Genomic DNA, 26726 nt, shown 5'->3' with positions numbered 1-26726 from the left:
ACCCAGATCTATGGGACAGTTACGGAGTTTAAATTATCTGTAAGTATCTATCCTCTGAATAAACCACAGCATATATACTTTTTTTTCTGAGTGTTTGCTGTGCATCGTTGTAGGAGACTCAACAATAACAGTCTATCTGGAACTTTTCCTACATGGTTCTCTGATATTGATGTTCTCGACTATCTGTAAGAATTCCCATCTCGTTCTATGATTGTATCAAGAGTAATGGATACCTGTGGCAATGCGATACTGAAAATATATTTAGATTTTGAGGCTTTGATCTTGTCAGAACACAAACAATACAATTACACAATACTCACTTTCAACCAATGTATTTTATCTGTCCCTCACTATATTTTCATTTAAATAGCAAGTTTTACTTCCGCACTTTCAAAGAGTCAAGCAAGCCATCCAATCAATGATTTTTTATGCTGGGGTTGTTCCAATCTCCAATCTCCAGTCTCCATCTCTCTCACAGCTTATTCTTGTATTATTCTCTCATCGAATTTGTTGTTAATGTGATGGCCACATTTCCTTTCAGATGATCACTTTATTTTATTTTATTTAGTCTATAATGTGAGTGTCTGAATCTTCTCCTCTGAAGCATGTCATGGTGCAAATAACCCATCTTACCTCATATGGTAATGTGTCATGAAAACGATTCAAGTTATCTTTGAAATTATCACGTTCCATCATACCCACTATTGCTAATAGAGTAAAGGGAATTTGTGGTAGACGTGAGCTTTCTTTGCAGGTTTGTGGATACAACTTGGTTGTGTAACATATTTTCAAAACCTTGTAACTTGTTCCTGCAAATGGAAATCTGTATAAATAAGCTATAAATGCTTCTAGAGTAATGTTGGGAAATCTAATTTCAAATCTTTGTATTCATAAGTAAAAGAACTACTCAGAGAAAGAGAAGAAGCTAAATCAACTTTCACATTCCCAACTATTGTTTCAGGGATCTCTCCTACAATAATTTGAGTGGACGTGTGCCACATATGTCACCTACAACCTTCAAGTAAAAATATTCGGAAAGGGATTAAATCTGTTTTTCTCTGCTTTCATCACTTGATAAAGACATGGCTATTGTTGTTTACAGTGTGGTTGGAAACCCACTGTTATGTGGTTATGGCTCTCTTCGTGTCTGTCCTGGTGAACCCCCGGTGTCTTTGTCTTTACCCACAGATTCACCACCAGGTTTGCATCCATCTTACCGTTTAGCTTGGATTGGCATGGACAGTAGACCTTATCATACCTTCTTTAGAAAAGCATTGATAATCTTCAACCTTGTGTCAGCTCCCTTACAAGGAACACAAGGGCGATCAAAGGTTGAAGCTATAGCGATTGGGACAGGTGCTGGCTCTATTCTATCAATATTGCTAACACTAAGTGTATTCTGGGTTTGGCGACGGCGACATAATCAGCAGGTTTTCTTTGATACAGGTAAGAGTAATGAAAGAGTCTGTTGTATAAGAAAGATAAAACATTTCTTCTCGGTGCATACAATATCATCATTGAAGTTTGGCATATCTTTATAAATTTCAGAACGTGGTGAATCTGAAGTGTGCCTGGGGCAGCTCAAACGATTCTCGTTCAGGGAGCTGCAGGTTGCAACGGACAACTTTAACAACAGTAACATACTTGGACGAGGTGGATTTGGCAATGTATACAAGGCATCTCTACCTGATAACACGGTTGTTGCAGTAAAGAGGCTGAAAGACATGAATGCTGCAGGCGGGGAGGTCCAATTCCAAATGGAAGTTGAAATGATCAGTCTTGCTGTGCATCGAAATATACTACGCTTGATAGGATACTGCGTAACACCAACTGAACGTCTACTTGTCTATCCTTATATGCCGCATGGTAGTGTTGCTTCTCGCCTGAAAGGTGAGAATTTGTAAGTGGTTCTGCTTAGAATGCTATGCTACAGACCTGGTTTCTAATGAATAGGCATCTAATCTACATGATGAAATTGCAGAAAAGCCTGTTCTTGATTGGCCAACTCGGAAGCGTGTTGCCATAGGTGCTGCACGTGGACTGCTCTATCTACATGAACAATGTGATCCAAAAATTATTCATCGGGATGTGAAAGCAGCCAACATACTTTTGGACGAGGAGTTTGAGGCGGTTGTTGGAGACTTTGGACTTGCTAAGCTCTTAGACCATCGGCAATCACATGTCACTACAACCGTTCGTGGAACTGTTGGGCATATTGCACCGGAATACTTGTTTACAGGGCAATCTTCAGAGAAAACTGATGTTTTTGGATTTGGGATTCTTCTGCTGGAGCTTATCACTGGACAAAGAGCTATCGATTTTGGACGTTCATCTAACCAAAGAGGCCTAGTCCTCTTGGAATGGGTGAGATGCAATGTTCTTACTTGTTGCCTAAGGGTTAGCTAGCTAGCCGCCTAATCATTAGTTGATGTTTTCTCATGTCTTAATTTTTTTACAGGTGAAAAAGCTCCAACAAGAGAAGAAATTGAATGAGCTTCTGGATTCAGAATTCAAACAAGAGTTTGTGCCAGTTGGACTAGAAGAGATGGTACAGATTGCTCTATTGTGTACTCAGTTCGATCCTGTTGACCGGCCAAAGATGTCGGAAGTGCTTCGCATGCTGGAAGGAGATGGCCTAGTAGAAAGATGGGAAGCATGGCAAAGGGCTGAGGTAGAGCGAAGGCATAATCAGAGTGTAGAAATTATACCTCATCGGTACTTGGATGTCCTTGAAGACTCTTCTTTGATACTCGAGGCAGTTGAACTATCGGGACCACGATGATGCAACACTCTTAAATGCGCAATACAATATATGTGTCACTTATCCACATGTATAATTTGCAGTATATCCATGAAAGGGAGTTTGGGGATGCAATATATGTAGTGTTGTTACTGTGAGATATCGTGAGATATCAGAATGGCGAAGTTATACGGCAAGGTATACTAGGACAAGCGTTGCTCATGATGACCGCCAGGTAATCTCAAAGATTTAGGCCCAAATCATGTATGATCTAGCTTTTGGCTTTGTAACAAATTCCTCCCTATGTTTACAAGCAAGCAGATATTACCCAGATTGCCATTTTTACTGTTACTGCGTGGTTCTAAATTTGTTTCACAGCAACATCCAAGATTTAGGCATATCAGCATGTGAAATATGAATGATAGCAAGAGAATAATATCTCTTCATTTTGTAATATACAACTTATACAAGCACAACATTCTGTGGAGTTGTCTTTTGATTAATTAATGCTACATAAACTGATACGTGGTAAGACAGTGTCTGGTTCTGCTTGTACTTGTGTTTGTTACTTTTTGCTGCATTGCTCTTTAGATGTATAAAGCTTAGTTGCATGCATATAAGGAATCAAAAGGCGTGGATTACGATACTCCTAAGCATTTGCGGCTTATTCCTAAGCACCTCAACGTATCAGAAAAAAAGGTTTAAATAATTTATTACATAGTGTAGTAGTTTTGAAGGCTTTGACAGTGGAAGGAATCTTTCTGAATGATGGCGAGGACATGGATGTGATGATGATATGATAGCGTTGGTTAAAAATAGTGGCTATTCATATGCCAAATCATCATTGACACCTTTTATCTACCAATCCCACCAGTATGTCGTCTTGATGTACTAGAAATAGGACATGCCAATTGCTGAACGCTTGGCATGGTGAGAACATCTGACACGTACAGAAGTCATAAAATAACTATTTCTCTCTAACAAATAATTGAAGGGGCAACTCCAAGCTAAACCAGCCTTTGTAAAGAATACCTCTATAAGTTATGTTATCACAGGATGTCAATCATGCCAAAAACACAAGAAGTGGACGACAATGGTAAACATAAAAGTTGAAAGCAAGACCACTCTAAATTGCAGTATGTCATGTTTTCTATAAATGAAGGTTTATACAATGCTTTTTATAGGTTTTGGCAACCAATGAATGTAAGGCTGTTATATTTTTAATTGTTGTGTGCCAAAAATGAGATTGAGAAGAGCACCCTGTCCTACTTGTTTAAATGGGTTATCAAGAGCATATCTTCTTGGTGGAAACTGATTGACAAGAGATGTACAAGCTCATAGATTGGGCTGAAGTCTCGAACCACCTCAACCAGAAAAATAGCCCACAGGAAGAGGACATTCAAAGTCTGAGTCACTTAGGCAATAAAGAGCAAAATGAAAGTGGAGTCACCCCCGAGGCCTAGACCTCCCAATTGGCGGGTGATGGTAAGTAAGCAAAGAGCATAGAAGTTGGAGGTTCGATGAAGAGCATCTATCTGGCCTCCTTATCAATGATCATAGATAGATAGATAGATAGATAGATAGATAGATAGATAGATAGATAGATAGATAGGGTGGTCAGGCCTAACTGTCGAAGATGAATGTGATGAAGCTCCAGCGCAAACCTTAGCAGTAGCAGGATGGGAGGCCCACGGAACCGTGGAGAGACACAATACATATGTAGACTCCAACTTAAACACAATAATATATTCACACATTCATATTCTCACACGTGTGACCACACACCCTTCAATGAGCAAAAACACCGGCATAAGCATATCAATATACATATACATACACATACACCATTCAACGCAAAACTTGTATGCACTCGCACAAACACACATAATCATGCACCTTTGCACAAACATATTTAAAAGTCATACCCAAGTTAATACAAGCACAAAAACTTGCAAACACAACACTAAATGCCCTTGTGCTAATGAGGGGAAATTTGTCGACATGACTTACACACTCAACTCAATCGAATCTACAAAGGCCAACTCCTTTCTATGAATTTCTTCTAGATGACTTTTATACTCATCTCTGAGAAATCTACGAATTATCTCGTTTATATAGCCAACTCCTTAGGACATGTAGTGGTTCGGGGGGGAGCATCATCACTCTCTAAATGAGTACCACCGACACCTTTTTCAGTCGATTTGTTTCATAATGCCACACCCGTGGTTATGGTTGAAACTTTATAGTTGGTATCAAGGCATCACAAGTTTAGACTCTCCTTCAAATTGTTATTTATAGCTTTTAGGGAGAATAGTAGGTGTACGTCCACCTTAAATGTAAAGAGCCTTTCGAGCAATGTGTGTGTGTGTGTGTTGGAACTTTAACCACATTGAAGTTATGAAGAGCATGGGTTTAAAAATGGCAATCATTGTAAGTATAATTACTTAAGTAAAAAAGGTAGGCAAAGATAATGCGGGGGTCAAGCTTGGTCGTGAGTGAGGGGGGATGAATGCTCTAGTTCAACAAACAAGCCATGGCATGGGAACAACACCCATCCATCATCCCCAATGGGCTTAGTGCGTTTGGACACCGGTAAGTACTAAGTACCACGTTGAAAAGTAAATATAAAAAGAGAAGAGGTCCCCTCCCCAACACCAACACCAACACGAATTGCGTTTTTGTTTTGTGTGTGTGTGTGTGTGTGTGTGTGTGTGGAAGCAATCTATGTATGTATGTAGTGTATAATCGCATTAAAGAAAGCAATTCCAGGATTACTTGGCTATCTTTGCAATTCAGTATCGTGACTGTTAAAACTACGTTAAAATAGGCGATTCACTAATTTTGAATGCTTTCGAGAAACCACGTGCATATAAGCACGCACGTCAAAGCCACAACTGATCTAATCTATCTGCCCATCTCCCCCTAACTGTGTGTTTTCTTCATCTCCCACAACAACAATGGGTCTTTGGGAAAACTTCCTCAATTGGTTGCGCAGGTATGTATAATTGATTCTAGTATGTGTTAAATTGTTTATGAATAATATTGCTTGCATAACGTGATGCAGCATAAATAGATCTGAGTGCAGACATTTTGTGAAATTAATCGAATCTCCATGATTTCTTCTTTCGTCATCGTCATGGTGACATTGCTAGTGAAAGAGGGAGGGGAAAACGAGTGATGAAACATGTAGAATAGGTAACATTGAGAGAGAGAAGAGGAAATTCATAGAAAAAACAACTAATTCTGCTCAATATTTAATAGTCAATTTGTTGGAGAAGTTTTTTCTTTTCCTTTCAAATGTGGATGATTATATGTTTCTTGGTCATCACCCCCTTCTCAGCTTTGAACTAATTAAAATGCTCTTAGACTAGTTTTGAGATACTAAATTCTATCCAATTTATTTCAAATGCAAGGAGCAAAAACACAATACAATTCGATAAAATCTTAAATATATGTATAGTAACCGATGATGCATGCACATTGAAGGATAAATCTAAATGACACAAGTTTTGAGCAAGAAATTAATGAACGTGTTTGTTGCAACTTGCAGCATAATTGAGAATTGTGCTATGCTTTTTATTTTCAAATGATGGGCATGGAAACCAATTGGTGTATATTTTTTCTCTTTCTCATCCCATGCTGTTTGATCCTAAAGTTTTATTATACAACTACTCAATAAGCAGACGATTGTAACTTCATTGCTTTTATTTTGCATAAAATACTGGTCTCAGTTATTGCACGTACTAGTTAGCACAGAACTTGCAAGTTTTTCTAATTATTTTAATAGTTTTCAGTGCATAGTATAGAGTTCACATATATGTGCGTCTAAACGACACACGAGAGAGAGAGAGAGAGAGAGAGAGAGAGAGAGAGAGAGAGAGAGAGAGATTTTTATTGGATAATCACAGCTTTTTCTTCAAGCAAGAAATGGAGCTTTCCTTAATTGGGTTACAAAATGCTGGAAAGACATCTTTGGTGAATGTGATAGCGGTAACGTTAGTGGATGAAGTTTTGAATTTAATACATCAATAATTGGAGTGATTATGATGGACATGTTTTGGACATTGTATTTGCAGACTTGTGGATATAGTGAGGACATGATTCCTACGGTAAGATCTTACCCTTGTTTAAAAGCTTGGTGATAATCTGTTTAAAACTAAAGCCGGTTTGAGAGAGAAATTAATTAATAGGCAGTTTCGAGCTTGCTATACCTCACAAGTTTAATGTAATTTGACTATATGAAGGGTTGGAAGAGGGATGGGTTAGTTTGTAAATTAGTTTTGCACCATCTTGCATCAGGGATGGGGAAATTAAACATTAGGAAAATTTCTGTCACGCACAAATAATATACAGAATTGTAAACATTGTGTGCAAGAGGATTGATTTCTATTGGACATCCAAGATGTTGTGATGGGCCTCAATTCTTTGTTTTTATATCTAATATATTATCTGAAAGTTCTTAAATCAACAAATAAATACAGCAAGATTATTAATTGGAAAATATCAGATGTGAACGATTTATGCTTGACAGCTAGATGAGTAAATGAAATGAATCTTGTAGTAGCATACGGGAAGCAATGTCGCACATGATTTCTGCCATAGCTTCATAGCTCCACTGACAACGTGCTGAGAGGTCAGCTTGGGAAAGCAGAGGAACGCTGATGACAACAAAGGCGTTTGTGTACCAGGATATAAGGCACATGTGCCATTGCAACACCAGATCATGGAGATAATTTCTCACCATGTTTGATCTGCTAGAGGAAACCTAGATGCACTTGTTGAGCTTCAGCATAGCCTGTTCTACTGCACCAACAGCCTCGGATACGATGTCCAATCACCGCTACTCAGTCGGCACACATATTAGTTATATGTTTCATGCTTGTAAACCATCTCCAAAACTCCTTCCACCACATGCATTAAGATCAGGATCACGGAGCTTTAGGAAACCTAAAGCTTTTATTTTTGCTGAGGTATAGATAGCAAGAATCCGCAGATGTTTGCAATCACAATTTGTCTCATGGGTCGATTTTGGCCTCTAGTAGACATGAATATATCCATCGTTCTTCTCTCTCTCAATGGTCATAACTTTGCTAAGATGCTGTCATAACTTACCTATGATTCTTGTCAAGACTCAAGGATTAGTGTTCCATTGCAGGTTGGATTTAACATGAGGAAAGTGACTAGAGGAAATGTTACTATCAAGCTCTGGGATCTTGGAGGTCAACCTCGCTTCAGAAGCATGTGGGAAAGATATTGCCGGGGTGTATCAGCTATTGTGTAAGTAACGCACTATGAAGTTCAACAACAGAATCATCATACATATTGTTATGTCATTAAATATAAGAATGTCCTGATATATATTATTGCCATAACCCCTCCCCCCCTCTCCAGATATGTTGTCGATGCAGCAGATAGGGAGAACATATCAATTGCAAGAAATGAGCTCCATGATTTGTTAAGCAAGCCTTCTTTAACTGGAATTCCACTCCTTGTGCTTGGAAACAAAATCGATAAGCAATCTGAAGCATTATCCAAGCAAGCTTTCATTGCTGAAATGTGACAATTTACCATCCATTCTCAGTTTGTTCCCAGTTTAACTCGCATAAATAAACATATTCTACGATATCTCATTTTTTCTTTCTTCTAAAATCTGCAGGAATCTTGCGGCTCTATCTGATCGTGAAGTTTGCTGCTACACGATTTCCTGCAAAAATTCAACAAATATTGATGTTGTGATTGATTGGCTTGTAAAACATTCAAAAATTAAAAGTTAATTAGATAGCATAGGTGAAGATGACTTTGTCATCCCATTGTGTAGTCTATTACTTGTGTGAAACCTTGGGGATGGCTATAAAACTAGGGTAGTTGTTCTGGTCGGTCATCTTGGGTTTCCATTTCATATCAAATAACAAAGTGTGATATCCAATAGAAGCATTTGTTAGGGTCAAATGTCTCACTAATTCTCTAACGATACAATGTGAAGAAAGACACAAGAATGATGAAGATAGGTTTATACCCTTACCAAATGATAAATATATGAACATTATGTTCATCAGCTTGTTGCGATGGGCAAGCAGTTTGTTACTTCGAAAAATGTTGTTCATTCTTGAGATTAAAACAAAAATTTAGGCTATATGACACGTAAAATTGTCATAATGTAGAGACCATACTGTCCTTCCACCTAGTACTTGGTGGTGGTTTAGAATTTTGTTAGTTCATTCACCCAATTATGGCTAGTGCATCCACTTGTCGCAATGGTGTTTGTTACTTTGAAAATGTTGTTGCATACTTGAGATTAAAACAAAGATTTAGGCTATATGACATGTATATTTCACATTGTAGAGGCAATGTCGTCCTTCTAGCTAGCACTTGGTGGTGATTTAGGATTTTGTTAGATCATTAACCCAGTTATGGCTAGTGCATGGAGGTTATCCCTGCTTCAGTTATATTTGGGTGATCATTCAAGATTGTACCTTTCTAGCTATGGCCATAATTAACTCTTAAGAAAATCTGGAAATTGTGATATTGGTTTTAGGGTCCTGCATTTCTCCTCATTTGATTTCTAATGCCTCCCTTGCAAATAGCAAAACAAATAGTTTGTAACAATTGCATGGTGATACCTCACCTTATGCATAGAAACTAGAAAATAGCCACACCGCTACTCTTAAATTGTAGCATTATGAATGCATTTACATCAAGCTTCTTCAAAGGTAGAGTTAAGGCCTTGATCACACCTCCAATACATTATTAGGCTCAACTTCAAACACAAGTGGGATACATGTAAGGCTTTAGCTTGCCAGAAATGTGAATACCGATGGATATGATGATAGATACATAATGTGAATGCTATTAAGCACTACAAATGGCCCAACTTCCAAGGATTAATTAATACTTGCATCCAAACATTTAATAAAAAAGCATATGTTATTTGTCCTTACCAATGATAATAATAAATTTTCCTATGAGGACATTTATGCACTTTAAGGTTGTGCTTATGAACAATCATCATCATTATTATTAAATCACCAAATTCTACATTTTTCTATTCATAAACGCCTCTATTGGAGAAGATGTGATTCTCCAGGCCTCATTTGTGACTCTAAGAAAACTCTTCAACCCCGTACTAAATATTGTTATCCAGATTCTATAGCTATATCAATATGTGAAGTGAAACCCATGGCTTGGGGCAAAGTTGTCCCTCATGAGCCAATCAAAATCCAATGGTAATGTTGGTGTGCCCTTTGTGACACTTGTATAATACCAATAAGGAATGAGTGCTACATGTGCAACCATCATCGTAAATTTACCCATGTGCTCGTTCTTGCTCACACCCATATATGTTATACACTTTTTTACAAAGAAAAAGCTATATGTATAGCATAGCCACCCTCTCTCGCACCTTTTTATTGTATCGAAACTAAGATTTGTGGTTTGGGAGCAACGACTAGTAGATAGTATGTAGATACCTCACTTTTTGAATAGGGAAAACAAAACAAGGCGCGGGGATGCACACACACATCTGCTCTCTCTCACTTAATATGTGAAATCTCTCTTTCTCTCTCTCTCTCTCTCTCTCTCTCTCTATTGTTGAGAAGAGACAATTATATTGATAAAATGTGTGTGGAAAACACTACTACAATGGATGCCACAATGGAGTATGGTTACCCACTCTCTCTCTCTCTCTCTCTGGTGGTTTTATTTGTGTACATACATACAAGCCATTTGGCCATTTTAAAAGACTGTATATCCTGTCTTAGCTGCAGCAAGCTAAACATAAGTAGTTACACGTAACGTTAAGAAAAAGGGGAGGCGGGGGGAGGAAGGGAAGGGCCCAAGGGCCTTCTAAGTTCTAACACCCTCTCCCTTCAAAGTTCACACTTACCCAACACGCGCGCGCGCACACACACACACACACACACACACACACACACACACACACACACACACACACACACACACACACACACCTAACACCCACATTTACTCCTACTCAAGTCTCAGACCTCTTCCTCTTCCTCTTCCTACATGATGATGATGATGATGATAAAATAGAGAGCATCCATCACTCACTCACCGCCTGGCCAGGCCAGGCCAAGCCAAGCCAAGCCAAGCCAAGCCTAATATAAAATAAATAACGAATTTGTATTGAATTAGTAATAATAACACGAATGAGATTTGAGCGGACTGACTGACTGACTCCGTAGGCCTCCTCCCTCCTTCATACGCTCCCCCCCCCCACTTCTCCCTTCTTAGATCTTCTTCTTCTTCTTCTTCTTCTTCTTAGATCTTCTGTCTGTCTGTTTGTCCGACGTGGACTGCGCATAACTGAAATGGTCTAAATTGATGAACTAATAATAGTAATACGGTAATACCAATCATATGAATATACAAACATAAATTTAAATATTCACATTTTTGTTTGCATCAGAGTTTCGCAATCACAGCTTAACCCAGGAGAGAGGGTCATTCAAGGGAGATTCTCTCTCTCTCTCTCTCTCTCTCTCTCTGTCTGTCTGTCTCTGAGAGGGGATGCCTCCCTCCTCCTCCTCCTCCTCCTATTTGGTGGATTGGTGGGGTAAGGACACCTCCTCACACCAGGGAACCTCAGTGGTGGTGAAGATGGAGAACCCTAACTGGTCCCTGCTGGACATGCACAGCACAGAAGAAGGAGAAGGAGAAGGAGTTGAAGAAGAAGAAGAAGAAGAAGAAGAAGATGATGGAGGAGGAGGAGGAGGAGGAGGAGGAGGATTAGGGAGGACCGATCAGCATGGCCGCCATCGTCTTCTGCTGCTACACAAGATGGAGACGGAGACGGAGATGGAGAAGAAGAAGAAGAAGAAGATGATGATGATGGCGACAACTACGAAGAAGAAGAAGAAGAATAGGAGAGGGAGGAATGGTAAGCAGCTGACGTGGGTCCTTCTCCTGAAAGCCCAGAGGGCAGCAGGGTGCTTAGCTTGGATGGCGCAGGGCGCGTGGACCCTCCTCTCAGCCCTTCAAAGGCGTCCCTCGACATACCAGAACACAGCATCCTCCTACACTGCTCCTGTTTCATCTCTGCCTCCTCCTTCCTCCGGACTCAAGTCTTTGCATAAGGGGAAGCTCTACAGATTCATCGTCTCTTTCCTTGCTTTTGCCATCTTCATGCTCGCCTTTGACCTCATTGCTCACTCTAAAGGCTGGGCTCAGTATCCATTGATCCCTAGTCAGCATCTCATCGTCATTGCTTCCCCTGATGCCATGCAAAGCCTCCTTCATGCTTTATATATCTCATGGCTCTATGTCCGTGAGAACTACTTGGGCCCCCCTCTGCAAGCCTTAGCCAATGCTTGCATTTTTATGTTCTTGTTGCAGTCGGCAGATAGGGTGACCCAGTTCCTGGGTGCTGCCTGGGTAAACCTGCGGAAAATCAAGCCTATGCCAACAGCTCAGACTTTAGACTGCGGGGACACAGAGGATCCAGATGCAGGCTATCCGATGGTCCTTGTCCAGATCCCTATGTGTAATGAAAGAGAGGTATGCTCCCAAATGCTCTCTTCATCAACATATTTATGGAAATATATGTGGATGGATGGATATGGATGATGCATTGGTTCACTTACATAGACAGCTAGATATGTATATAATATACGAATGTATACATATGTATATATCTAACTCGTATAGATTGATGGATACTGGACAAATAGATAGAGATAAACCTCCCACTCCCTACATTACCCACCAATATGTAGTGAAATTCTTTGGACTTCAATCCAGGTATAGAAGTGAATGAAAGCATGGCTTACCACTAGGCTGCAGCCTCAGCATGAAAAACTAAAAGGTCGGCAATCCATGTCTAAAAAATAGAGCTTTATGTCCCAGGTATATCAGCAGTCCATTTCTGCTGTAGCCCAGTTGGATTGGCCCAAAGAGAAGATTCTTATTCAAGTGTTGGATGATTCCAGTGATGTAGAAGTGCAGATCCTCATAAGCAATGAAGTTTGCAAATGGCAACAGAATGGTACCAGGATTGTTTACCGGCATCGCATTGATCGAACGGGCTACAAGGCTGGAAATCTTAAGTCTGCAATGAGCTGTGATTATGTCAAAGATTATGAGTTTGTAGCTATTTTTGATGCTGATTTTCAGCCACCACGAGACTTTTTGAAGCGCACTGTCATTCATTTTAAGGTACCATGCTGTCTACCTAAATTAGTAATGCATGATATTCAATTGAGTTGCATTGAATGAGCTTGGAAGTTGTACTGCAGCTAGGGTGGAGACTCTCTGATTTTTGCCATTGTAATCCTATTTTGACTTAAAATCGCCAAATTATGCAGGGGAATGATGAATTGGGCCTGGTTCAAGCAAGATGGGAGTTCATAAACAAAGAGGAGAACCTTCTTACTCGGCTTCAGAATATGAATCTTTGTTACCATTTTGAAGTTGAGCAACAAGTAAATGGTGTAATCCTCAACTTCTTTGGTTTCAATGGAACTGCTGGTGTGTGGAGAATCAAGGCCTTGGAAGAATCAGGTGGATGGTTGGAGCGCACCACTGTGGAAGATATGGATATTGCAGTCCGAGCTCATCTAAAAGGGTGGAAGTTCATTTTTCTCAACGATGTGAAGGTATGCAGAAGATTGTCCGATATCACGTAAAATGTACAGCTTAATTTGGTTTAGAGATATATGCATAGCTTATGAATATGTTTGCAATATTATAATATAAAATTTCTGGATCCAGTGTCTTTGTGAACTGCCTGAATGCTATGAGGCATACCGGAAGCAACAGCATCGCTGGCATTCAGGACCGATGCAGCTATTTCGTCTTTGTCTTCCAGATATCATGTCATCCAAGGTCTGGATGGCTTTTGCAATATAAAAGCAGTCCTTATGGATAATTTCAATCCATTGATGTCATTCTAACAGTTTCTCTTTGCAGATCTCGATTTGGAAGAAAGGGAACTTGATATTCCTTTTTTTCTTGCTTAGGAAGCTCATACTTCCATTCTACTCATTCACTCTGTTCTGCATAATTCTTCCCATGACCATGTTTATTCCTGAGGCCCAGTTGCCTGGATGGGTCGTGTGCTATGTACCAGCACTGATGTCGCTTTTGAATGTTTTACCCGCACCAAAATCATTCCCTTTTATTGTTCCTTACCTTCTCTTCGAAAACACTATGTCAGTAACCAAGTTCAATGCTATGATCTCGGGTTTACTTCAGCTTGGAAGCACCTATGAGTGGGTTGTGACCAAGAAAGTTGGTAGAGCTTCGGAGACGGATTTAACGGGCTTTGCCAAAGAGGCAGAGCATCATCAATGTGTGTCTGTTGCAGACATAGATGTTAAAAAGAGTGAACATAACAATGAGAGTGTTCAAGCGAGGAAGAGAAAGACGAATCGTATCTATCGCAAGGAACTCGCGATTGCATTTCTTCTACTCACTGCATCAGCAAGAAGCTTGTTGTCAGTTCAAGGTGTTCATTTCTACTTTCTTCTGTTTCAAGGGATGTCCTTCCTCCTGGTTGGTCTAGATCTCATTGGTGAGCAATGATGCTATAAATCATGTAGTAAATATGCGTCAAGAGGGGTTGATGCTACGCTCAATCCACTAAATGCCGTTTATACTTAGTATCTGCAAGTGAGCTGCTGCAAAGTAGGTAAAACCCACCCAATATCTTGGCAAACCTGATGACAAAGTTTCAATGAAACATAGATAACCAATTGTGTTCCCTGATGTTATCATTAAGAGATACCTGGCGTAATTACTACCAATATTCCCTCATCACAATGGTTTTTTTTAGACAATGGCAAATGCTTCTATTTTCTGGGGCCATATTCAATTTCCCCATCTGTCATTATTCCTAACCATCCTTTGAATTTCAGGGCACTGAGAAAGACACGATCATGAATGTGGATGTATTCATCATATCAATTGAGCATTGATGTGAATGTTTGAGTTAACCATAACTAAACTTTAGTTTTTTGTTAGCAGATAAGCAGATAAATGTATACCTCATTTTTATATGTGGCAGCATCCCCTCCCACTCTCTGCATTGGGAAGCTCTAGCTGAGAACGATTTGTTCTATTATTACATCCGAGTCTACACCTTTGTATGATTTGCACCTTATTTATCCTCAAATCTTACCGCAGTCCTATCTTTTCATATGGTACCTAAGTGACAGTGCATTGGAATGTGTTTCATCCATACCTTTGAGGCTCATTATTCTTATGCTTTTAAAATCTAATCTATAGAGCAAGTTCAATGCTTAATTACCATCACTTGGAGCAATATTCTCATCCTAGAGCGGGGCATCAAAGCCTAGAGACTCTTAGGAACTTTGTATATCAAGAGCACCTGATCCATTCAAGGATGACACCGACTTTGTATTTGGCATGCATTTGATAGTTATTGGGGATGGTAGTTAAGGTATCCCTTCCATTGCATTGGACATCCATTTGATAGTCATTTATGATGAGACTTAAAATTCCCCTTCCATTGTATTTGAAATTTACATGAGAGCTATATTGTTGGTTTGCCATTTGTGGATGATGACATACACAAATGAATTGTCATTTCTTCCATTGCCATCAAGGACCAATGTACATTCTTATGGGTGACTTCTTGTGATGAAGCATAAAAAGTTGTTGCTCCATCCTTCTCTTAGAGACATTTCCACTACTCACTAAAAGAAAGCGAGGTGTCATGGGGCTCATCTAATATAGCAAGTTGGGAAGGGAAGATTGCCAAAATATGTTTGTATTTGTTGGAATTTAAAAGTATGCTTAAATATGCTTGGTAGACAAATAGATATCTTTTTATTGTTCGTGGGAGACCGATTTCTCGAGGAAAATTTAGGGAGGATGCAAGAGACAAGATTAAGACGAATAATATATTATAGACAAGATTAAGAATTAAATTAGGGTAAATCATCTATGACAAAAGGAGCATTATATGTAAAAATGTATACACTTAATTAATCCACCCAATAACCATACGTTAATGAATGTTTATTTGCTTCATTCACTTGGCTAAAGATCTTGATCAATCAAAAAACAAATGGAAGGATCAAGTTAGCTCATTAAGCTTTTATTTACGAGCAAACTTAATCAATATCAAAAGGAAGGACCCAATTAGCATATTAAGCTGTTATATACAAGCAAACTTACTTACACACATGCTTTTAATTTTCAGTATAATTAGCAAATGGAGCTTCTAATTTAATCAATTATGGCTTGACCGCCGCTCTCTACGCAAGAGGGCGGCAATAAATGGAGTATATAGTTAAGCTCGAATACATATATATATGTATATGAAAGTTGAAACGTTGAAGTTTATGTGTTATTTAGCCGAGTGATTGGAACAAAGCATCGGCGGCTGCTACAGCAAAATATTTACTTAGTTCGCTACCATTGGCTGGTGGTACCTATCCCCTTGGGCCTGCGTCTTTTATTCCTAGTCGTTTCACCCTTTCTCAGAGATCGTCGAAATCGGTGATAAGCAGAGGTAGTGGACTAGGTAAGGTATGCCTCCTCCTCCCGTTTCTCTTTGGCCCATCATTTAAGCTTTGTGTACGGAGGTCTGTCTCTGTGATCTGCGTTAGAGGCATAACGATGTTACTAACCCATAAGCAAGCAGAAAGGATCGAAACGAAAAACAGTGTTACTCTAGGAAAGGTTAAAGATCTGTTCAATAACATTGTGACACCATGAAATGGTAAGGTGAGGTCAAGGAAGTGAGAAGATCCGAGTTCGTCAATCAACTACTTCTTGTTCCAGGATATGCATGAGCATATAAACATTCCTTCCTTCATGTACATCGATCCAAATCCAAAACGAACACATTTCTCCTGAGAGGATATACTTAAAATCAAATTCTGTCTAATGATCATGCCACACGTGTTATTAGTATGTTCCTCGGGGAAAATCTTTTCCCTCCAGTGGCGTCTTATGCCTTCATTCTCTGTTGAGCAAGAAGTGCTGTTGTGTTGGGTATGTGGGATATTAGCACCTGGATAAAATGTTAATAATATTGCCTTTATGTGTGATTTCTCAGAGGTTTCATGTATGCCCATTTTGCTCTATCAATTCACAATTGCAAAGTATGTCAACCTAGACGATTCTAGATGATGACCAATTTGACATTTTCTTTGTATTTCTCTAAATTTCTTTAACTCCCAGTGGTTTGCAGTGTTGAATGTCAGGGTGGTTGGTGGCTACAGTTGCTGTCCGTTCCCTAAAGTGCCTCCCCAAAGTTTTCAAACAAGTCGTAGCTCATTGTCCTTCTGCCAGGTATAGCACGATGGCAGATGAATCAAAGAGAGTCACAGAGATAAGCAGCTCAAAGATGTTTGATGGATTCAACAAGAGATTTAAGCATCAAAGCTCTGTGTGTGGCTCTGAAATGAATCTGAGTATATACTTTCCACCTGCTGCGGCCACCAAGAAAGTTCCGGTATAGCTTCTATATCTGAAGGTTAATATTCAAAACAGTTACCTTAAGCATGAAGTTGGCTGCACTTGGTAGAAACATGTTTTGCATTTGCTCTTTAGACAGCACTTGGCATATTGGAGAATTTCCAAACTTCATGCCCTTGATAAGGAGTGTGACCTTGATACGCTCCAGAAGTCAGTGTACTGCTTTCTATATTTCCAATGCATTCAACAACGTGTTCTGCTATCTCTTATCAGTTTAGGTTACATTGTTTTTGTACCACTCTTGGGGTGTGTGCTGTTGCTTGGTGTGGTCCGACTTTTATCCTCCACGGTGTCTGCTTGGTACCCTAAATTTCACAAGTCTCTGGTGTTGTTATTGTTGGTTCACAGGCCATTGTGGGGTAGTCCTGCCCATCAACAGTGATGTTTTGTCATCAAGGTCCAGTTTTGTTCCCTTGAGCCTACTTTTGCTTCAGGCCATCTCAGGTTCTGTGCTGGAGGGTTTGGTGGTCTGGGTCAAGTTGTTTTTCTGATTCCTTTGCAGGTACCTAGTTGATCAGCGTTATTGCGGTTGTATTTGGTGCCCAGACCACACCCACATTACTCTGCACCCTTTCTGCCATCAGCAGGATTATGATCTATGCTTCACTGTTGACCATTATTCCACTCTCTGACATTAGTTATTTTCATTTCTTGAGACCCTATTCAAATATTAGTCTTTCCTGTCTGGCAGCTTCATGCACGTAGTTTCTCTACCTCAGGTTGGCTTCCTAGTAGGCTCACTCAACATAGGTTGGAGGTTCCTTTTCTTATCCTTTCAGGTGCCATCCAACTTGGTATGGGGCTTTGGGCGTTTGTAGGCCCCTAGAATCACATAAACGTCCTAATCAAATGTCATGCCATGTATTTTCTTCTTTTATGATCGTTTTTGTTTTATTTATTTTTTATTTTCTTGGGAGTGACTTCCTGCCCATGCCATGGTTTTCTAAGAAGGGTTTATATAACCACTTCTACGTTATATATAATCATAGAAATTTACACAATAGTTCTTATATTAGTGTTCGTTTTCATCCACACTTGTGGAACTTCGGTTGATGTGGAAGTGTGGGGATGCTCATCCTACCCACCAGTCTTGCGACCTGCTACATAAATATGGACAACTTGTTTTGTTGCTCATTTTGTATTAGTACCAACCTAGCTGGGGATTCACTAATCCTCAGAAGTTGGGTAGTAGTGCCAACAGTTGTTTTGATTGGAGGGACTAATGGCTTCTTCTTCCCATGGCCTAGTAGGCAACCTATTCTCTGCTGCCAAGCTGATACACCCTAAGCATAGCGTGGACCGTAGGAGCAGATACAATAGGGTCCATCATCCTTAGGTTGACAGGATGTAGGGTGCTGATCCCCTATCCTACGGGTTCTAGTTTAGGCGCCCCGGAATCTCTTTCTGCACCCCCAAAATTCTTACAGTTGCAGTTTGGTCTTGCTGTATTTGGATCCCTACTTGTCAGTCAGGTATTCTACATGGTATGGAACACCTACAGGCCGGAGCTTTGAGATGACATTCCAGTGTGGCATATTTCTTAGATCTTCTAACAGCTTCCATCTCATGAAAGGGTTTGGTCACTGCATTTGTTGTGTGTTGAATATCTTTGTCTATCCACAATTTCGGCATGCCCGCGCTGGAACTTTGTTCACAACCTCATGCTATTTGCCCTTTGATTTCTCTGGTTACAAAACATTGTCAATTCCTCGAAGTGAGTAGGTTGCTAGAGACGTCTATGCCACCTTGGTAGGATCTCCAGAGTGTCAAGCAGTGGTAGGAATAGGTTGGCTTGTGAGAAACAGGTGTTGATCAATGCCCTGGGTAATCACATGCTCACCACCCTTTGTTGAGGGGATGCATTTGACATGCTCTCATTTGTCGGCATAGTAGAGCTCCCTGAACCAATTCCTCCCTCACTAGTGACACAGGTTTGGTTGACACTAACATAGAGGTTACCGCAGTACCAAGCTTCTCACATTATATACACATGCAGCAATGTTTACATCCATATAACGATGGGAACAAGTTCTGAAATAAATAATGGTGACTCACAAATCACTCTAATACCATGGCTGAGTTTGCTCGCCAATCCAGCGTCTTCATGTCTCTTGACCTGAGTGTCAAAATCATGATTTTTCAATTCTATATCATAGCTAACTTTGTTTGCTTCGATGGGACCTCTCTGCATATCATGCTGGTTTATGTGCTTACTATCCAGTCGCACGCTGCCAGTCATTGGTCTTTTTACACCTTTCCTTGGGACTGCATGCACTTATTCTCACTCATTGTTATCCTTGAATTCGCCCTGCTCTTACACCTTGGTCTCTTTTCCTTTGGGAGCAAGAGTTTTATGACAGTTATTTATTGATGAGAACAGAGATGTGAGTGCATATTTTAGGGATGATTCTTTCTGTATCACACTCTACATGTGAGATCAGATTATTTTGGTTTTATCAAGCTATATATTTCTTACACATCTATTCAATTTGGTTTATGTCATTGGCCAGTATACTCTATGTCTGTGCATAAGGGAAGTTGGCCTGATCATCAAAAGATTGAAATGAAAATTGGCTGATATGATTCAAATATGAATTACAGTTTTTACAATTGGAGAGTCCTTCATGATGATATCCTGTGTTTTTGACAGGTACTGTACTGGTTATCTGGTCTCACTTGCTCAGATGAAAATTTTATTATAAAGTCAGGAGCACAGAAATTTGCGGCAAAGGAGGGCGTTGCCCTCATCTGCACTGACACATCTCCAAGTAACTTCGTAAAATTGAACTTTCCTACATAATTTCAAGATCTCATAAGCTAGAAAAGCATTTTTGATGATCATGATAATTTCCCACAAACTTTTCATTTTTCTTTCACTTTTTAAATTTCTATGTTTTCATTTTTTTTCACTTTTCAAAATTCTAGCTTTTCATTATGGTTTCAATTTACATGTTGTTCTAATTCTGGCCAAATACATTGAAAAAGGATGGATCAGAGAATTGATGATTTCTTTTTTTGGTGAAAGATTTGTGTGCTACTTGACAAGATATGTTTTTCCACTGATACTACATGGATTGACTGAAGGGATGTGATAGTGATGGTGGAAGCCTTTGTTGATGAGTATTGTTGAGCTGTGTGTGTCCCAAGATGCTGATAAATAACACCTTATCACCTTGTTGATTTAGCAATAAATATTGTTGCAATTGACTTTGGATGTAAGAGAAATACTTAAAATGTTCCAATTTATTGATTGTGATGCATAGTGAATGTATCTCATGCATTATTTATATAATTAATTATTGACTTGCTGGCATTGTGTGCCTGTGCCTACAGGAGGACTGAATGTGGAAGGGGAGGCTGACAGTTGGGACTTTGGTGTAGGTAGGGTGTGTACGTATTTAATCTGTTCGTGTGTTTCAACATATCTTGAATTGTAAATGTCCTTGTTTGGATTTTGAAATCTAAAGGTTCAAACGTATTATTTGCACATCTAATCTTATTGAAGTAAAATGAGACTGTTTTGTAGGTCTTGACAATGGGACAGTGGTTTATTAGGTTCCACAATTTTGATTCCAATAGCCACCAGCTACTGTCCTGACTCCTAACAGCGTCATTGACATTATAATTTACTCTATTTTAGGGTATATCTACCTAAGTTATATGTAAATAGTTGTGATTAGGATTAACCCCGAGTCTGTTCACATTTATCTGTTCATGCTTTTCAGCATGTTTTGAATTGTAAATGTCCTCATTTGGATTTTAAAATCTGAAGGTTAAAACGTATTATTTGCACATCTAATCTTATTGAAGTAAAATGAGACTGTTTTGTAGGTCTTGACAATAGGACAGTGGTTTATTAGGTTCCATAATTTTGATTCCGATGGCCATCAGCTACTGTCTTAACAGCTTCATTGAAATTATAATTTACTCCATTTTAGGGTACAACTACTTAAGTTATATGTAAATAGTGATTATTAGGATTAACCCTCAGGTTGATGCATGATCCATAAGAAGTAGGCTTCCAATTGTCCTTGCATTCTATTATATCCCCTAGTTAATTCATTTACACCATGCAGATGGTCCTTTCTGATGATGATATGGTTTACGGGAATAACAGATGAACTGAAGGCATTGTTCATACGTGGCATTTTGATGTATTCATGTCCATGACAGTTTGGTGCTGGTTACTTGATGTTAAAAGTGTATCGTACCCAATCTCACTCGTGAGCATTCCTTAAGTTATGAGGCTTGCTGAGTTTATGTTTAACTAATTTGCAGGTGCTGGCTTCTATTTAAATGCGACACAATCAAAATGGAAAAATTGGCAGATGTACAGTTATGTAACAGAAGAAGTACCAGAGCTTTTGAATGAAAACTTTCCACAACTTGATATTACCCGTGCATCAATTTTTGGACATTCTATGGGTGGGCATGGTGCACTCACTATTTTTTTGAAAAACTCAGATAAGTACAAGGTGATTGAACAAACACAATTATGCTTTCTAGACTTAATTTATTTATGAAGCAAAACACAACATCTCGTTTTCTGTTTCAGTCTGTTTCAGCTTTTGCTCCAATTTGTAATCCAATAGCTTGCCCTTGGGGACAAAAGGCTTTTCCAGGATATTTGGGCTCTGATCAATCTTTGTGGAAGGTTTGTCTACATTTTTCTTCTCTCTGTATTAGGAAACTGATTATTGTTTCATGGTTCACAAGAGTTGCATGGTTCTTCTTTAGATTCTTAGCCTAATGATGGTTGAGGACCCACATATCACTTTCTGTCCTATTTCTTTTTGTTCTACCCACTCTACCACTCTCATCCCCTCCATCGAGAAAGTTATTGTTCAGCTTTACATTATGTGCTCCTAATGTTTCTCGGTGCAGCTTAGTTTGTCACCTTTTTTTAGCTAATCTTGTCTGGAGCAGTTGTAGAGATTGTTCATCACCACACCATTGAAGTTATTTCATATTCCATGTTTCTATGTATTAATCTTAGCACTACCTGGATTCTCTTGTTTGTTCATCCTAAAAAGAAATTATTAGTGAAAATGATATACTAAATCATATCGATTGCCATTATTTTCTGAGCTTAAAGAATTTATTTTGTGATATGTTATACGTATGTCGATTGCCCCAGGACTATGATGCGACTGAACTCGCGAAGAATTACAAAGGTCTGAACAGAACAAGCATATTAATTGATCAGGTATAGTTGATATGTTTTTTTTATTTATATTGGTTTTTGGTCTTTGGTCTTTGTTTAGATTGATTGATTTCTGATGATTGCTGAGATAAGAAAAGAGTAGGTTTTTCTGTCCTTCAAGGTATGGCATTTTTTGAGCATAAAACTTCATATTCTCTGGAACAGGGTGATGCAGACAAGTTCTTACATGATAAGCAATTGTTGCCAGAGAATTTCCAGGATGCCTGCAATCTTGCTGGGATACCGTTAATCCTACGGTTGCAACCAGGATATGATCATTCCTATTTCTTTATTGCTTCATTTGTTGAGGATCATATAAAGCATCATGCTGAAGCATTGTGCGCTTGACACACTGTGGCATTGGTTTTTGTCTGTAGGCTTTTCAATTGGGAACATATTTAACTCTTGGATTGTTTCCTTTCCTTTCAATCAATTTTCATTTTTTTTTTTTCTTCTTAGTTATACAGAGAAGTCTAGCTGATTATCTGATATTGTTTAGGGACATCCATCTATGGTCTATACACAATTATGTTCAGTGGGAAAAGATGGAAAGTGACCTTCAGACTAGAAATATTTAAAGAAAAGCCACATATATTCTTTTACTCAGATAGCCTTAGAGACATAGAAGCTTGTAAAACAGATTTGAATGAAAACCTGAATGTTTGCTATGGGTCAGTACGAAGTCAACTATGATGATGCACGTGGTTGTGAGATGTCCATCCCATCCGCCACTTTTTATATGTGGTGAGTTGTTTGGTGTAAGCTAATTGTGGATTTGGAACTAAAAGCAAGTGATTTATCTTCATGGAGTCAACTGGAGTTGCGTACCTATAGGCTCTACGACATGCTCATTGCTGGTGTGGATGTTGTTGAAGGTTTGCATCGCCAAAGAAAAACTGTTGAGTGAATTGGCACAAATGGAGGTAGAGAATGACAAGACTTAACAATCTGACATAGATTGGGAAATCACACATTTTCTCTTCTCACAGTACATGCTTTTGGATACGTGCCCGTGGGGCAAGTTTTAACCTTCAATAGTTTTGCTGCAGCATGTGTGCATGAATACTCTTGGATGTCAGCTTTGATTTTAACGTTAGTTTCCAATTCCTACAATGTATACTAGCAACTGTAAATTGTTACTACAAATCTCGTGTAAAATATCTGACCCTACGAAAATTTGAGCAATTTCTTATGCATACATTGTTTCTTATGCATACTTTTTGAAAGTGAGCTTGCAACAAATTAGTAGTGCCAGTATTATTGCACTGAGTGTCTTGCTTTATATTGATGAAATTCCAGTACAATACAATGAAACAACTCATTATTTAGATATTTATACTAAATTCTAGTTAAGCAACGGAAGTTTTCAAGGGCTTGAGGATCAATGGTGACGTGATGTTCTTAGGCATGTGCTTCTAATTTTAGGCTTTAAATGAATATGTACTAAAATGTTCCCAAACGATAAGAGAAAGTGATTAACATATAATAACAAAAGTGATGAATTATGAATGAATAGTTTAGGGTAATAGGATTGTTGGCAGCCTTTGTGTTGTACTTTTGTAACAGTGTGATTCTGTGTCTTTGGCATCTGGAAAAGTGGGTGTTGTCCAGCTAATGGTATCAGACTTTCAAAAACTTCTGGAAAGAAAACCAAAACGATGGAATGGGAATTGCTGTTTTGATTTTGGCGTGGCAAAAACTTACATCTTTGAATGTCATTTGAAAAGTTTAGGGTTTACCGATTCTCTTTACGGACAGATTCTCTAATAGCGATGTAGATAAGAAGCCACAGAGATCTTCCTTTCCAGCTGGACACACAGCAAGAGAATGGTCTCCTCTTTGCAAACATCTACACCGTATATAACCTGCACATTTGCAAATCGGCATATCAAATATATATATCATGAACAAAATTGGCACTATGACACAATGTTATACTGAAAATTGTGCAGTATACAAGGTGGTATACACTTATAACAACTTAGGATAATCAAGTTGATCATCGTTAAATGCATAAGACAATCATCACTAGCGTGATGATTCCGACTAGCATAAATGGGTAAGACAATAATTTATATAATTTCCTGATATTTTACGTTAACCAACTAATTCCTGGAAATAGGCCTAAAACTTGATAAATCGTATTGAGGTGAAAGGGAAGGCATCTTGCACAAAAGCAAAGGCCGGCCGTACCTTCCTCTTGTTTTGCCAATGAATTGGTTACTTGTATCTGTATTGCATCAGTAATAAGTATGTACCCTCCTAGGCTAGGCTAGCTGGCTGTTCGTTATATAGTAAATACTTTCTTAATCTATTGTAAATGAGTCCTCAGTCCTGAAAAGGGGAAAGACGGGGAGGGGACCTGGGATTCCTAAAAAAAATTGGCCTCTTTTTCTCGCTTATAAATTCAGCCTGGATCCTTTCCTCATCAGTCATCTCACAACATTTTGCATTTCCGTTGCATAGCTGGTAACCTTAGTTAATCCAATCATCATATACCTTGATCATGGCCGAATCCATCGACGTTGTTGTTGTTGAGGTAATAATTACATAATAGTCTGAGTTGAAACTGATTCACTCTTGCGTTTGAACATATTATATCTTCCTGATGATCCTGATCTTCATTAATAGTATAATAATACAGCTAATGGGATGACTGCGAACATTTATATGCATATAAGCCTGATCTGTATTTGAATACTTCCAGGACGCGATTGATCCAGCTGCTGTTTCGTCAACCATGTCTACTACCAGTACTATTATAAGTACCGATGAGGAAGTTGTGACTCGGGCGGTGAAGGAGCTGCAAATTCTTGGTGAGGATGAGATCAGTAGCGAAGAAGAAGTTGCTGCTAGTGATGGGGGCGCACCGTCATCAGATTCAACTCAGCATGATGATGATGATGATTCAGCACTTAGAGCTGTTGTTATAACTGCAGATAACAAATCAACTGGAGTAACAGAAGAAGCTGTAGCAATTAAACCACCAGCTGCTGTGTTACCTACTAATATCACTACCAATAATGCATCTGAAAAAGGAGAAGGAGAAGAAGAAACGCCATCCGCATTTAAAGACGTTATCACTGATGAATTAGAAGAAGCGGAAGGAGGCGAAGCAAAGAAAAACTGAATAAGACAGAAATGTGGTGGTTATTAATTCGTCAGGTAGTGCCATCGATGCAGCATGATAAAACCATCGTTAGCTCCTCATGGAGCGATCCATATAACTTTTATGTTGAAGGCTCCTACTCACAGCGGGACCTAAGATGTGTTGTTTGTGTGTGTGTGTGAGAGAGAGAGAGAGAGAGAGAGAGAGAGAGATGCAGTTTGTATGCGGAAGATAAATATAATGTAACTATTCCGACGATGATGATGATGAATGGTGTTAATTGCAATGCATGGATTTAGAAGAATTAATTATGGGTATATATATTTGATTTGCTTCACCCGGCCTGATTGATGATGCTGCTATATGCTCACCAGAATTTTGCACAATACAATGGCACTTCATCATAATTAAGCACTCCATCCTTGCACCATGCCATCGATTAATTAATATATTAGACTACCCATGCATGTGTAATGAGTATATGTATGTATGTGTGTGTGTGTATATATATATATAGAGAGAGAGAGAGAGGAGAGAGAGAGAGAGAGTTGGGAAATCTCCACGTCCAATGACTATTTTGTTATTTATGATATATGTGTCTATTACATTAAGGAGGCAGCAAGCACAAAGTGCACATTTACCAATTATATATATTATGTATTAATGGATGATTACTACTTCTAATGGTGTGGGCTTTGGGGGTATGGTGGCGTGATAGTGATAGCGCAATCTTCCCTTGACCATTAGTCCAAACCTTCGTCCCAATTCAATAGCCTTTGTTCTCTTGCTTACTAAGTCCACTTGAAACATTATTTCTTTATGTGTGATCATGATGTTTTTCTACAAAACTGATTTAAATATTGTAAAAACGTTTATACCTCGACTTCCATTTACTCCTAGTTGGCATCCGTGTTTGGTTATTGCACAAGGAAGTGGAGGTTCACTCTAGAGACCCCCTCCCTCCCCTGTTCACACTACAAAAGAAGAGGTCTAATTGACAAAGCATGTATGTGACCTCCACCCTCCCGTAACCCTCTTTTGGACTTTGCATGGGATAATGTGGCAGATTCATCACACGTGTCCGAGGTGGAAAGGGGAAATAATATGATGCGTACATCGGTTCATATTTCTTCTTTGAGTGTTCATGACTAAATCTTGGTGTGTGAATCTCATGGAGTGCTAAAACATAGTCTAGACTACCTCAAATA

The 26726-nt window shown here is 39.0% G+C and overlaps 5 protein-coding genes across 5 annotated transcripts; all 5 read left to right on the top strand.

Annotated features, from left to right (window-relative positions):
• Positions 1–6: 6 nt before the first annotated feature.
• LOC147859656 (protein CLAVATA3 INSENSITIVE RECEPTOR KINASE 5-like) lies at positions 7–3262 on the top strand. The gene is made up of 8 exons (XM_087325501.1): positions 7–39; positions 114–185; positions 962–1021; positions 1103–1200; positions 1300–1446; positions 1549–1890; positions 1982–2364; positions 2459–3262. Exons 1-8 carry the CDS (start codon positions 11–13, stop codon positions 2780–2782), a joined length of 1455 nt encoding a protein of 484 aa, XP_087181627.1. The 5' UTR covers positions 7–10; the 3' UTR covers positions 2783–3262.
• A 2260-nt stretch (positions 3263–5522) lies between these two features.
• Positions 5523–8792, top strand: LOC147859655 (ADP-ribosylation factor-like protein 8a). The gene is made up of 6 exons (XM_087325900.1): positions 5523–5735; positions 6649–6730; positions 6817–6849; positions 7896–8017; positions 8132–8296; positions 8397–8792. Exons 1-6 carry the CDS (start codon positions 5698–5700, stop codon positions 8512–8514), a joined length of 558 nt encoding a protein of 185 aa, XP_087182026.1. The 5' UTR covers positions 5523–5697; the 3' UTR covers positions 8515–8792.
• Positions 8793–11254: 2462 nt separating this feature from the next.
• On the top strand, positions 11255–14752 carry LOC147859654 (putative xyloglucan glycosyltransferase 9). The gene is made up of 5 exons (XM_087325861.1): positions 11255–12256; positions 12605–12913; positions 13063–13353; positions 13469–13582; positions 13667–14752. The coding sequence occupies exons 1-5, from the start codon at positions 11270–11272 to the stop codon at positions 14279–14281; spliced, it is 2316 nt and encodes a 771-aa protein (XP_087181987.1). The 5' UTR covers positions 11255–11269; the 3' UTR covers positions 14282–14752.
• A 1569-nt stretch (positions 14753–16321) lies between these two features.
• Positions 16322–23079, top strand: SFGH (S-formylglutathione hydrolase). Its single transcript, XM_087325948.1, has 8 exons — positions 16322–16450; positions 16920–17183; positions 19857–19974; positions 20540–20587; positions 21485–21681; positions 21762–21860; positions 22344–22412; positions 22575–23079. The coding sequence occupies exons 2-8, from the start codon at positions 16926–16928 to the stop codon at positions 22755–22757; spliced, it is 972 nt and encodes a 323-aa protein (XP_087182074.1). The 5' UTR covers positions 16322–16450; positions 16920–16925; the 3' UTR covers positions 22758–23079.
• A 1741-nt stretch (positions 23080–24820) lies between these two features.
• LOC147859652 (uncharacterized) lies at positions 24821–25777 on the top strand. Its single transcript, XM_087325333.1, has 2 exons — positions 24821–24948; positions 25117–25777. The coding sequence occupies exons 1-2, from the start codon at positions 24916–24918 to the stop codon at positions 25537–25539; spliced, it is 456 nt and encodes a 151-aa protein (XP_087181459.1). The 5' UTR covers positions 24821–24915; the 3' UTR covers positions 25540–25777.
• The last annotated feature ends 949 nt before the right edge of the window (positions 25778–26726 follow it).

Source organism: Azolla caroliniana, unplaced genomic scaffold, assembly GCF_043228905.1.
Source record: "Azolla caroliniana isolate FFs.n. ecotype wild unplaced genomic scaffold, voAzoCaro1.0.p SCAF_10, whole genome shotgun sequence".
In the NCBI taxonomy this organism is placed as follows: Eukaryota; Viridiplantae; Streptophyta; class Polypodiopsida; order Salviniales; family Salviniaceae; genus Azolla; species Azolla caroliniana.
This window is presented reverse-complemented; position numbering and strand designations above follow the sequence as displayed.